This window comes from Varanus komodoensis, unplaced genomic scaffold (genome assembly GCF_004798865.1).
Source record: "Varanus komodoensis strain SLA01 unplaced genomic scaffold, ASM479886v1 scaffold20_1, whole genome shotgun sequence".
Lineage (NCBI taxonomy): Eukaryota > Metazoa > Chordata > Lepidosauria > Squamata > Varanidae > Varanus > Varanus komodoensis.
In genome coordinates, this window is record NW_025335587.1 from 642,542 (window position 1) to 656,345 (window position 13,804).

Below are 13,804 nucleotides of genomic sequence, written 5' to 3' on the forward strand. Positions count from 1 at the left end.
GGATAAGATGGAGGAGGAGAATGATGTAAGCTGCCTTGAGCCCTTTGTAGGAAAAAGACAGGATATAAATCGCAATATAAATAAATAAAATAAATACATTTGGAAAACTTAACAGTGGCCACAGCATTGGAAAAGTCAGTTTACATTCCAAATCCAAAGAATGGCAATGCGAAAGGATGTTCAAACTACCACACCGTTGCACTCATCTCACATGCTAGCAAAGTCATTCTCAGAATCCTACAAGCTAGGCTCCAGGAGTATGTGGACCAAGAACTACCAGAAATACAGGCAGGGTTTTGAAGAGGCAGAGGAACTAGAGATCAAATTGCCAACCTATGCTGGATCATGGACAAAGCTAGGGAGTTCCAGAAAAACATCTACTTCTGCTTCATTGACTTTGCTAAAGCCTTTGATTGTGTGGATCACAACCAATTGTGTCAAGTTTTTAAAGAGATGGGAGTACCAGACCATCTTCTTTCTCTCTTCAGAAACCTATATGCGGGTCAAGAAACAACAATGAGAACTGGACACGGAACCACTGATTGGTTCAAAATTGAGAAAGGAGTTCGGCAAGGCTGTATACTGTCGCCCTGCTTATTTAACTTATATGCAGAGCACATCATGAGAAAGGCGGGGCTAGATGAATCACCAGTTGGAATTAAGATTGCTGGGAGAAATTTCAACCACCTCAGATATGCAGATGATACCATTCTAATGGTAGAAAGGGAAGAGGAATTAAAGAGCCTCTGGATGCGGGTGCAAGAGGAGAGCGCAAAAGTTGGCTTAAAACTCAACATTACGAAAACTAAGATCATGGCATCCAGCCCTATCTCTTCCTAGCAAATAGATGGGGAAGAAATGGAGGTAGTGACAGATTCTATTTTCCTGGGCTCCAAGATTACCGCAGATGGGGACTGCAGCCAAGAAATTAAAAGACGCTTGCTCCTTGGGGGGAAAGCTATGGCAAATCTAGACAGCATACTAAAAAGCAGAGACATCACCCTGCCAACAAAAGTGGGTATAGTCAAGGCTATAGTTTTCCCAGTTGCAATGTATGGCTGTGAAAGTTGGACCATAAGGAAGGCTGAGCACCGAAGAATTGAGGCCTTTGAATTGTGGTGCTGGAGGAGACTCCTGAGAGTCCTTTGGACCGCAAGGCGATCAAACTGGTCAGTCCTAGAGGAGATCAACCCTGACTGCTCTTTAGAAGGCCAGATCCTGAAAATGAAACTCAAATACTTTGGCCACCTAATGAGAAGGAAGGACTCACTGGAGAAGAGCCTAATGCTGTGAACAATAGATGGCAAAAGAAAAAGGAGACAGCAGAAAATGAGGTGGTTAATTGGAGTCACTAAAGCAGTTGGTGTGAGCTTGAGTGGACTCCGGGGGATGGTGGAGGACAGGAAAGCCTGGAGGAATGTTGTCCATGGGGTCACAATGGGTCGGACACGACTTCGTGACTAACAACAACAACAACATTTGATTTTCCTTTTCATCCTGTTCTTGGGCAAACCATCGTTCTGCATATGGAGGGGTCTGCTTAGTGATTGCAATCTACATAGTTACTTTGAAGTACTGCCATTAACATCAGAAAAACTGGATCAAGAAGCCTTTGGGTTGCTGTAGCTTTCAGGAGGAGTTGTAATGATTTCAGAACATGCTGAACTATTACTGCTCAACTGAAGAAGAATAACTGTGGAAGTCATTGAGTCAAATGTGTGAGATTTCTTAAGGAGATGGTATGCTTATACAGATGGGGAAAATAAGTGCTGGACAGCCTGAGTGACTGCAAACAGGCTGCAGCAGATAAACTTGCATTCTCTCTAGGCACATGATACCTCTTGATTCTTCTGAAACCACCTACTTGGCATGGTACAAAGTGTAGCAGCACTTTTTTTCTAGAGGGGTATCACTGGAGACTGAAGAGTTCTATCGACAAGATGTAAGTGCAGTGTGAAAGGAAGCAGGATAAGCATCTTCTACTCTGCTTGCTGCAATCTCTTGAAAATATTTATGTTCCCTGCCAATATCATTTGGAAGTGGTGAAGAGATTTAGAACTGCCTCAGTTGTTTAAGCTGGATTACTACAGCTGGGTCTTTCTCAGGGTGGCAGTGGGGAGGGATAGTCCAGAAACTTCAACTAGGTCTATTTAACTGTGAGATGTTGCCCTGTTCTTTTTCCAAGCTGTTCAAAACCAGTGTTAGCATATTCATAGCTGAAAAAATGTTGAGTCTACTTAATGCTCTGTGCCATCTGAGTTTTATGCTGAATCATGTTTTATTGTTATACTTATTGCATTTTTCAAAATACTTTGTTTTTACGTTGCTAGTCAACCCTGAGAATCTTTTTGTAATGGGGCACCTGTGCATAGTATAAATAAAATAAAAACAGAGCAAATAATGATAATGATAATGATAATGATAAAAAGAGAAGTTTATTCCATTTTCTTAGAATGCAGAATAAAAACAGATTGCTTTGCAAATGGGTAGGAGATCTTCAGTGCAATAAAATGTCATTAGTATCTGATTGGATATCTAATTGATATTTCAAGAAATCAATGCATAGGAAATTGGTTTGGATGGACAGATCTGGAACCTTTTGCCACGTGGCAAATGAGCAGTTGTAGTATGCCACTTGGATATTTTTATTCTCTCCTCTCAAAGGCTCTCTTTCAACCAGGCTAAAATTTATGAAGAATTAAATGAAACACTTTGCTGTTTCTTTTATCATTCTTAGGATCTTCAGAAAGTCCAGTATCCAGTGCAGGATATGATTTTTAAAAAATATGCTATGGGTACATATAAATTACTGCAAGTCACACCATCATATAAAACCTGGTGGAAGAGGATTTTTTTTAAAAAAAATAATTTAATAAAAGATTTCTATCCCATCTTTCACTAAACATCTCAAGATGGCTTACAGAACATAAAATCAACAATAAAAATACAATCCATAATACAATAGATAATAATTGAATCATCATCATCATCATAGGATGAGTGGGATAATGGAGTCAGAATTTAAGGAGAGCTATGCAGGTTCAGATCAAAAGCTTATCTAGCCCAGCATTGTGTTTGCATGGTGACCAACTAGATGCCTCCCTCACAGCAAGACACAAATGCAATAGCACACTTCTGCTCACTTCTGTTCCTCACCAACAGTCACTTAGCTTCCTGCCCTGGAGGTAGCATAGAGCCATTATGACTAGTATCCATGGATAGTCATGGATAGGACATGAAGGACAGAAGACACTGGCACCAAATAGCTATTTGCTGTAGCTATTCACCAAAGCTATACATCAAAAATGTTTTAATAAATAAATAAAATAAATAAATAAAATCAAGACCCTTGAACTTGGATAAGGGGCTCTCTCTAGTTTACAAACAGTACAAGAAAGAATTTCATAGCCCAAGTGACTTTGAATCCAAAGACACATTAAGAACCGTGCAGTGTATATCCTTGGCTGACTAAGAAAGCCATTTTGTTCAGATTTAAGTAGGATATTGTTGAATGATTGGGACAAGCAAGGGAAACAGGATTTGGCTTCTGCTAAAACCCAACAAATACATAATTTGCTAATGGCAGTACAACTTGACATAACCTGAAGAAAACCCTATTTTGAAATCAATAGATAAGCTATAGCTATATCAAGCAACAATGACTGTCAAAGGCATAATGTGAGCTAACAGTACATGTAAATTACGAAAAGTGCCCTTCTAAACCTTTGCTTAATACAAATAATTTTTTAATTCTTGATTCAGAAATACTGAATGTTTGTTTTATTCATTTTTATTTTTTAATTTATAGACTGCACACACAAATTATAGTGCACACACAATGGCATATTCAAGCATTATTTATCTTCTTGCTTGCTTAATTCCTTCTGCAAAGCTTTGAATGAAAATGTACAGAATGGCTGCAAAGGTTAATAACAGAAAACCATAACTTCCTGCTATATTGACCCTAGTAAGTCCCAGGTAGCCTTTCTTACTCACATTGTCTCCCTTCTCCTCCTCTAGCATGCCTCAATGCTTCTACTTCCAGTATTAAACTAACCACAGTTTGCTATGATGCCAAACTCAGACAACTTTGATGTGTTTAAACTATTGTATGGGATCAAACCAGAATATGAAAACATGACTTTGTTCTGGATTGTTCTCTCTAACCACATCCTCAGTTTGCACATAATTACAATCTAGTGTTCATTTTTAATCCTGGGTTCTCATGAACAACCTTGCATGATAGTTCACACTGATAGATCCCATTTTGTTCCTCTTGGCAGTGAGAAAACCTAAACAAACTAGCATTCCTTGCCTGGCATATCATGGGAGAAGCAAGTTAGAGTTTTGGGTTCAGATGTGATACTAAAAACCCATTCTTGCTGGCAAAAGCAACCCAACAGGAGCAATGGAGCCATGTAAATTAGCATACTGGCTCATTCACGACCTGGTATTTTGCTTTGTTTAAACAAAACAGATGGTCACTATGTCATCATCTGGCTATAGTTTAGTCATAGTTTCGGTTTGAATCTTATGGAGAATCTGGATAATTTAAAATCAAAATGGGAAACTTTTGATCTCTTTCTTACAAGTGCAAAAGAAGAGGAAAGAAGGGAGCATTCACAATTGTGGCTACCATTTCCCAATATAGATGAACCCACCAAACATTATATAAATCTATGAGTGATTTAATTCAAGGTAACAACAAATATTTTTCCTTTCTCTTGTCTGCCCCTTTAGAGGGAAAAGGAGATGGAAGAGAAAAGAACAGAAGCTCCACTTTGTGCAAATTCCAGTCAGCAAATCAAATATTGCAGGTGCTGTCCATTTAGTCTGAGGGAGCACATCAAAAAGAGCAATTCAGGAAGCACCTGTGACCAGGGAAGACTCTGCTTCTGCAGAATTCTCAGAATCCGCTCTATTCTTCAGCTGTGCATCAGCGCCGTGTGTCCTTCACTGCTTTGTATGCTGACAAGCTTGCATTTCTTCTGTGCTTGATTCTACAGTTAATAATGTTTTCTTCATGAATGGACCTATTGAAGCCATATTTTTATTTCTGTCCTTGAAGCCTTATGACTATTAGCAATTTGGGAAACAATCTAGGACTTCATTATCCCAACAACAAGGCAAGGCACAATCGGTACCCAGGATAAAAATGGGTAAGAAAACACACAATTGCTTATGGATTTATGCTTGGTTCAGCATGTTGGAACAAGACATTACAGAGATAATAGACCTCTATTTTCTTAAGTGATTGCTTATTCAGGTCTTCGTTTCAGTTGGCCACCACAGATTGCCACATTTATGGAGTGCTTGCTTGCCAATAGACAACAACTGGTTTCATTTTTGTTTCTGTTTTTGGTTGTTTCTTGAGCAAAGCTGTGTTCATATGATACTAAATTCCAAAGAAGTCAGTCAGATTTGCTTTCAGACATTGAGGGCATCTTCCAAAGTTGGTAAAATTCTACAGCATACAACCCTCCTGAAATCCAATTTTAGGTAAAAGATCTATCTATCTCTGTACAGATACATAAAATGTGCAGATCTTTCAATTGTGCTTTAGCGTCAAAGGGCTGGTGCACTATATAAACACTAGTTTACTTTGGGAAGGTGAAGTTTTTCAGAATTTTTAGGTTTTCTTCTATCTGCAAATTTTACTGAACAAATGCATCTGATTCAAGGCATAGATGCAAGGCCCATCTATAGAAGGTCAGCACAAAACACAGTAGAGTTTTGTTCTTTCCCCCAGTGCACAGGTCCTCTGAATAAATTATTGGAACTGGGAGTCCATACGCTCTACTGACAAATTTAAAATGATCACTGGGCATAAATGGCATCCATGAGAGAATCCTTAAAGAATTCAGAAATGAAATAATTGATTCTTGGCTTGCACTATCTACAAAGATTTGTTTATTTGCATGAAAAGAACTTATGGGAAATTAAACTTACTTTTCTATTGGCTGTCCTGCTGGAATATGGTCCACTTCAAACCCAGCTTGTCTCAGCACATCAATAACAGTGTTGTTGCCCAGGAAGTGACCTAAAGAATGAATGGATTAAAAAAAAATCACTCAGCATCCTCAGGCATATTCTAGATCAAGAGCTGCTAATAGTAATATTATTATGTATTTTGTTTGATTTTTGCTAGGCTTACAGCTCGCAAGAAAGGTCATATTCAAGACATTCCACATGGGTAACAAAGCAAGGAAATTAGTGGAAGAATTCCTGATTCCCCACTGCAACCCTACTGTCCATGGCTTCATTGCTTCTGGGACCTTTCAAATTAATTATTCCGTCTCATGTTGCTTCTGTTCATCCATTCAAAAGTCTCTTTCTAGAGAAGCCCCATTGCTATAGCCAGGTGGGAAACTATTGCATGAACTGAGGTGTTCATACTCGCCACCCAGTCCTTCAAAAGTCCTGCTTGCATAATTTCTATCCCTTGAAAATTGGAAGGTAAAAGGGAATGGAACTGATGCTTGAAATGGGGGAATTTGGAAACATAAGGACATGTCTTTGGCATGTGCAGGCTTGAATCCCCAAGCATTGTCTGAGTGGTTGCATGCAAACAAAGAAAATGCAAACATTCAAAATACATAATAGTTTCAAGAATACATAATAGCTTCCAGGTACATAATAATTCTGTAGACACACATAAGGTCAGACAGACAGAGCGAGAAGTGTCTACATCTGCCCCCGTGATCCAAGCTGGCAAGAAATTTCTTGACTCACAGTGATTTAAAAAATCACCCTGCTCCTGTGTCCCTTTCTGCATTTGTCCTACTTGCCTGGATTTGAACTCAGTTTTCTGCAGCCTATAATTTCAGCTTCCCTTTGGGTCAGACACCACAGCCAGGCTATCTTACTAGAAAAGGCCCACCCTGTGATGATTCATTTCTCTCTCTCTCTTTCCTTGCACCATTCAGTACTTTACAGCTGCTTCTCAAATTCCTGATGTTCGAGCAAAAAAACAGTCAAAACACTATTCGCCAAACTTGGTAAAACAATAAGGACAGAGACATAGAAAAAATATAGAAACATGGAAACAAAGCAAGTTAGAAGAGGCCTGCCGGGCCATCTAGTTTGACTCCTGACTCCAGCCGGCTCCGCTCATGTAATCCCCAATATGTGCTTGTCCAGTCTTTCCTTGAACACCCTCAGTGATGGGGCCTCATCCACCTCCCTTGGAAGCCCATTCCATATCCTGGGAGTCCTAACTGTCAGGAAGTACTTTCTGGCATCCAACCTGAAGCCTGGTTCCTTGAGCTTTGTCCCTTTGGAACACAACCTGCCTTCCACTGCAGGGAAGAACTGGTCACAGTGCTCCTCCACATAACATCTCCTATACCTATTAGTTGGTAAAAGATCTCCTTGGAGTCTCATCTTAAAAGACCCAGTTCCCACAATCTCTCCCCGTATGTCATCCTTCCCAACCCAGCTACAATTCTTGTGACCCTGTGCTAGACCAATTCTAACCTAGCTATGTCTCTCCTATAATGAGGAGCCCAGAACTGGATGCAGTACTCCAGTTGTGGACACACCAGAGTTATGTAGAGTGGTATCAACACCTCCCTAGATCTGAAAGCCATGCTTCTGGCTATACATTCAAGGGTGGTATTTGCCTTCTCAACCACCATGTCACACTGCTGGCTGAAGTTCAGCCTGCTGGCAGCAAGTACCCCAAGATGCGTCTCACAAGTGCTGCTTTCCAGCCACTTGTCCCCCATTCTGTACCTGTGACACCTGTTCCTGTGTCCCAAGTGCAAGGCCTTTTACTTATCCACATTGAATGCCATTCTGTAGAATAGGCAATGTTGTATTTTATTATTTATTTATTTATTTATTTATTTATTAAAACATTTCTATGCCGCCCCTTGCCGAAGCCTCGGGACAGCTCACAACACAAAATAAAATACAATAAAATACAAAAATAACAATATAAAATTCACAATATAAAATGAATAACAATATAAAAGGAGTCGCCCTGGCCAGATAAATAAGCAAATATTGTTAACAATTAAAATGATGCTTAAATAAAAAGGTCTTCGCCTGGCGCCGAAAAACAAATAACATATTATATTTAAGCATATTATATTTATTATTTATATATTTGGGGTATTTCTAATCCATCCAATCACTACCCGTCTCTGGGCGGCTTACAACAATTATATCAGAGTACCACTATGACTACAGGAATAGAAAATAGTTTTCTTCTTTTGCCATGACACTTAACACACTTATTTGGGAATAAGTACCACTTTATTGCAGGAAAGATAACTTACCATCAAAACAAAAGTGAGTGCCTATAAGCATCTACACGCCTGTGTAGCCATTCCAAGTTTTTTTAAATTATCTTATCACATAAGCAGAAAAGATGCTGTGGTGAGGCGTGCCATCCCCAGTCGGCCCCGGCACGGCCCTGCCAGAGCTCATATTGATGCTGCAACTTTTTGCCCACTCTCTGGGCTGTGCGGCCCTGGAGGTTGCCCCACTGGAGAGCTGCAGGACCTTCTTTCTGTCCTGCTTGCTCTTCATGTATGTGGGAGATTTGCTTAGCCATAAAGCTGATGGTCCCCTGACTTTGCAGTCAATCAGAATGTCTTGGCTAGCATGTGTACACATCATATTTTGATCTCTTGCACTCAGTGATTTTGATGGTATCGGGCTCAATGCGATGTCGGGCACAACAGAACAGACTCAAATTGCATCATGTGCAGCCTTGTTAACAGACCAGAGATATGAAATTCGTCCCTGCTGACAGGGTTGATAGGGGAGAAACTTCTGGGGTATGGGCCATGATGCCATGCACACAGGTTTCTCAGTCAAATCTCTCAAGGATGGCACATGTAACTCTGACAGCTAGAAACTGGTATTTATTCTAGGGAACCACATAGGGAAAACCCCACTGTACATTTGGGAGTACATATTGCAAGATGAGCATGCAGCAGCTGGCCTTCAAACAGCAATCTTGTTTGCTGGCTCAGGGTGAGAATTGAAACCACTAAATATTAAACCACATTTTAGGCTTCAAGCTTTTAAACTGCCCACCTTCCACCAACTTCCTTTTAGAGTACAGAAAAAGCATGAGCATTAGTATCAGTGGTAAGGGTGATATCCATTTAGAAATTTGCATACTATTTGCAAGAGTCATGAAGCAGTTTCTAGCCAGAAGACCCTTTTGGACACTTATTGTATCAAATGAAACTTAAATCAGAAACAGACAAAAACTCCCAAATTAAATAATGGGACCCAATTTAATTTAGCATTCCACCCATTCCTTTAGAGAATTGTTTTATTCTCATTTACTAACCAGCTTAGAACTTAAAAAGAAGATTAGAGTTCAAAAACTCTGGCGCATGACCTCAGGGGTTTGAGTCCCTGAGACACTAGTGCGTCATTAACTTGATTCTATTGTAAACATCCAAGAACTGTGGTTTGACTTTTTCACTGCAGAACATGAACAAACAATGGACCTATTTCCTGTAATCAATGGACCCAATTACAGATACTTTCCAAAAAGGACTAGCCCAGATTGTGATCAGTTTGAAGACTGCCGGCACTGCTTGTCCACACATGTTATTTAAGTGATGGCTATCCAAAAAGACACATCCTTGGGGTGGGAGACACCCATGGTATCACATTGAGAGAAACAACCTTGAAGTCATTCAGCATGCAAACATCCTATCGGCTTCAAAGTGCTTTTCACCACTGTGTTTGAACAATGTGAGTCCCCAGCCAATCCGCTCTAAGTGATTCAAAGTGAAACAGCCTTAAGAAATCTTTGTCTGTATAGATAAATTTGGTCATAGCATGGATAGCCTCTTTCCAGCCGCTTACAGTAAAATACAGAAATTTCCATCACCTTTTTTCCTTCACTAGGTTGTTAACTGCCTGGTAATCATTTGCATCTAGTTTAAATTTCATCATGGAACTGGGGTCTGAGTACCATAAAAAGAGCAAATCCTTTCTTGCTTCTCTACTACATAACTTCTAGGTGGTACTAGGGGGTCAGTGGGGTGAAAATCCTATGACTTTTATTGTTTGCTTGCCTGGATTCTGATTTGATAGTGCTGCTGTGTGAAATGAGCTGGCTCATGGACTTCTACCTCTAAGATGTACCACCAGTTGCACATTTGGAAAACAATTATGAAAACCATACCATTTCTATAAATTGACTTTTGAACAAATCACACTAGAACTGTGTAGCTTCCAGGTTTCAATATGCACTGACTGGCTGAAAACAGGTGAAGTGCCAGATGACTGGAGGAGGGCTAATGTTGTCCCTACCTTCAAAAAGGGCAAAAGAGGGGATTCTGGGAACTACATACCAGTTAGACTGACACTTCCCTGAGGAAATTCTGGAGCAGATAATAAAGAAGTCAGTTTGTAAGCACCTTGAAGACAATGGAGACAGCATGGATTTCTTAGAAATAATTCTTGCCAGACTAAACTGATCTCAGTTTTTGATTGGAAAACGTTCCTTGTGGACTGTGGGGATGTCCTAGACAAAATGTATCTTTACTTCAGCAGAGCTTTTGACAATGTGACCCATGACGTTCTGATCAGAAAACTAGTAAAAAGTGGGCTAGATAGAACAACTATTGGTGGATCTGTAGGTGGCTACAAAAACACACTCAGTGTGCTCCTCAATGGCACCTTCTTGGACTAGTCGGATAGTTCAGGGATCAGTCCTGGGACTGGTGCTCTTCAACATTTTTACTGATGACGTGACAATGAGGTTCAGGGAATGCTGATCAGATTCCAGATGACACAGAACTGGGTCCACTGGAAGACAGAAGCAAAATTCAGAGTGATCTTGAGAGGCTGAAGCTCTGTGCCATCTGGGTTTGGGCTGTGTCAATTCAGAATGCACTTAGTAATTCATGGAAAGGAAGTTTCCATACAACAATGTCCTGCACATAGAAAGGTAGATGTTAGGGAGAAACCTAGGCTAGAATCCTTATCACAGACACATAATCATCTCTCATGATCTTTCTTTTCTATTTTTGACTCAAGGCTTTTTTTTTTTTTTTGCACAGGGAGGGAGGGCATAGTCCTTGCCAAGCTTAGTTCAACAGTGGTTTCCACATCATTAAAATGTTAAAAGAAATAACAATTATAAAGTCAAGTATTCATTATAAAAATGAATGCCCATGTTCTGCTCAATGTAGCCAATTTCAAAGGCAAACAACAGCGAGTCTTTCCACTCCATTTGTTGTTTCAAAAAAGTAATGTCAGTTAAATAAACAGGTTAATGTTCAATTATTTTAATATTAATACTTAAAAGAGGTGACTAATTTTGCTGAATAATCCCTTTAAAAATAACCAGTTTTGCTTCCTTAAGTAATTTACACTGAAATAGCTGTACAGAGGCTGCTTTGTATTGCCACTCAATATTTGTACTGAATAGCACCTGAACAAAAACCTTTACAGCATTGTTCTAATTTATTGTGACAGTGGGTGCAAGCAAGGTCAGATGAGGGCAGGATATCCATCTGATTGAGGAATGCCTAGCATACAGTATGTGCGATGCAGTACACACGCACCTGAGTCCACATTTTATTCTGTCCATGCAAATCCCTATTCAAACTACCAGTCATGACAGCTGTAGCTGAAACAAAAGGGATCACTTGTCATATTGTGCACTGAGAGTGTTGCCATCGGAAAGGTTTCAGCTGAATAAATTCAGGCAGTAAGATTCACCAGGACTGCTCAGAAGGAGATACAGGATGTTTGGGGCAAGTCCCTGCCAAATTTTCAACATGGATTATGAGCCAAGGGTATCCAAAATTGTGGCTGGCCTGAACCCTCCATCCCTCATCCCCTGGGATGTGTCAGATGAAATTAAATCCAACTTTAAGGCAAGGCTCTCATCTTTACAATGGGGTGGCTGTGAACTAAACTATCAGAAGGCTTAAAGCAGGGAACAACTTTCCTTTGACTGTTATTGAAAGTTACAGCTCCATCCTGGCCAATCTTTACTGGGGATTGATTCCCTCTGTTCTGTATGTGAACAGTGGAAATGTGTGGGCAAAACAGCAGTTCTGTTGCCATGTGCTTCCATTACCCTATAGTCATAGAAGGCAATGGCATGAAGAGGGAGCCTTGTGTGTTGACAGAAGTGCTCCATACAGGCCCGGATGCTGCCGAAGGAGGGGTCAGGGGCTATGTTCCCTCTCCTCACATGTTCCCTCTATCTGGGCAAAGAATGCCTGAGCAGGCTTTGTGGTAAAAAGCTGCATGGTAATTTGATTCATTCCAGTATTTTCCCTGTGCAGGTATGATGCTCATGTGAAAGCAATTTGGGATTCAGTTGGTACAAGACAAGGAAAAGATGACCCATTCCACTGTGAACTTACAATCATGGGAGCTACTGTTTCCATGACTGTAAGGAGCCAGGGGCTTGAACTATGGAAAATCTGCAGCAGGACCACCTGCTGTAGTGGTTCTGGTTCCTGGGCTACTCAGATGTTCTGCACTCCCAACCTAATACATGTTCTGATAAACTAGAGAGCCAATAGAGGCACCGGGCCTTTCATGGTTATTTTAATCTAGGGTAAGTACAGGGGCCCCAATCCAGATTGGGACCCTTGTAGGGGAGTGGGGATCTTTAATATCTTGACTGGAAGCCCTGTACCTGCTCAAGAGTAAGAGTGAAAAGGAAGCGTAGCTGCTAGAGACACACTTAATGTGTGTTTCTGTCCTGCAGCTCCTGACTCAGGTTTGGCTGCCAGTTGAGCAAGCAGATTCCTGGAAGCCTGCTTGGCTGAAGCACTGCTGAGCTGTGTCCGCAGCTGTGTGTTACCCAAAGCCTTGGCTGAACGGCGATTGTGCTGCTGATCCCAGTTCCACTGTCTCCTGGCTGCCAGCCACCAGTCCTGACAATGGCAATTAGTTTTAAATGCCATCTCTGCTTCTCACTCACTTGCCAAATCTGCCCACACTGGAGGCTGCTGTATCAAAGCTGAGCTTATTAGTCTCATCTACCAACGGAAAAACAAATTTTTAATGTAAAAAGTTAACTGAGGAAAAAAAGCAGCGATCTGTGCAAAATTGTTATTATCATTACTCTTTGCTAATAAACTCTGCAATTTGGCACTTTTCCAGTGGTGTACGATTCTACATTGCAAGCTACAATTTAAGATCATTATCTAATTCATAAAAATTAAGTTTGAGTCATTGCTCCCCTCCACATCATCACCAACACACACACAAAATTGGGACTTCTTCTTGTTCTAAGTTTTTAGCTTCTGAAGTATATCTTGTTTCTGTTTTGCATCTTCATATTACAATCGTGACAAAAAACTACAAAGAGTGAATACATCTGTGCTACAATAACCATTGCATTGAGCGGGGCTGTCAAGGACAGGACCTTTCGGAGGGCATTCATTCCTAGGATCACCATAGGTTGGAGATGACTTGACAGCATCTAACAACAATATAATGGCTGCACTGACCTTTTGAAACAGCACTCAGCATAATATTAAAAGATCTGTAACAAAATTGTGGCCACTGACACCATCCAATAAAGGCCAAACACCAGGAGTCCAATTTTCTTTCATTCCCAGAGCCAAGCTTGCTAAGAGATGAGAATGAAGCTATATGCCAGCAGAACAAACAATGCAGATGAACCCAGCCACCACTAAGGAAGACTGATATCAAAAGTCTTCATTAGGAGAACATTCTGAAACCTGATATAAGCAATGAATTGATGTAGTGAATGTAAGCTGGAAAATGTGAATGCCACTTTTTTCTGAAAGAGGAAGATTCAAAGCCCTTTAATGCCATTGCCAGAAGTGGTTGG

At 40.5% G+C, this 13,804-nt stretch overlaps 1 protein-coding gene across 1 annotated transcript in view; it reads right to left on the reverse strand.

The window, feature by feature from the left end:
- TRABD2B (TraB domain containing 2B) overlaps window positions 1–13,804 on the reverse strand; it is a 305,155-nt gene that overhangs the window by 23,293 nt on the left and 268,058 nt on the right. The window contains 1 exon segment of the mRNA XM_044430334.1: window positions 5,950–6,040. Within this exon segment, the coding sequence (XP_044286269.1) occupies window positions 5,950–6,040 (91 nt within the window).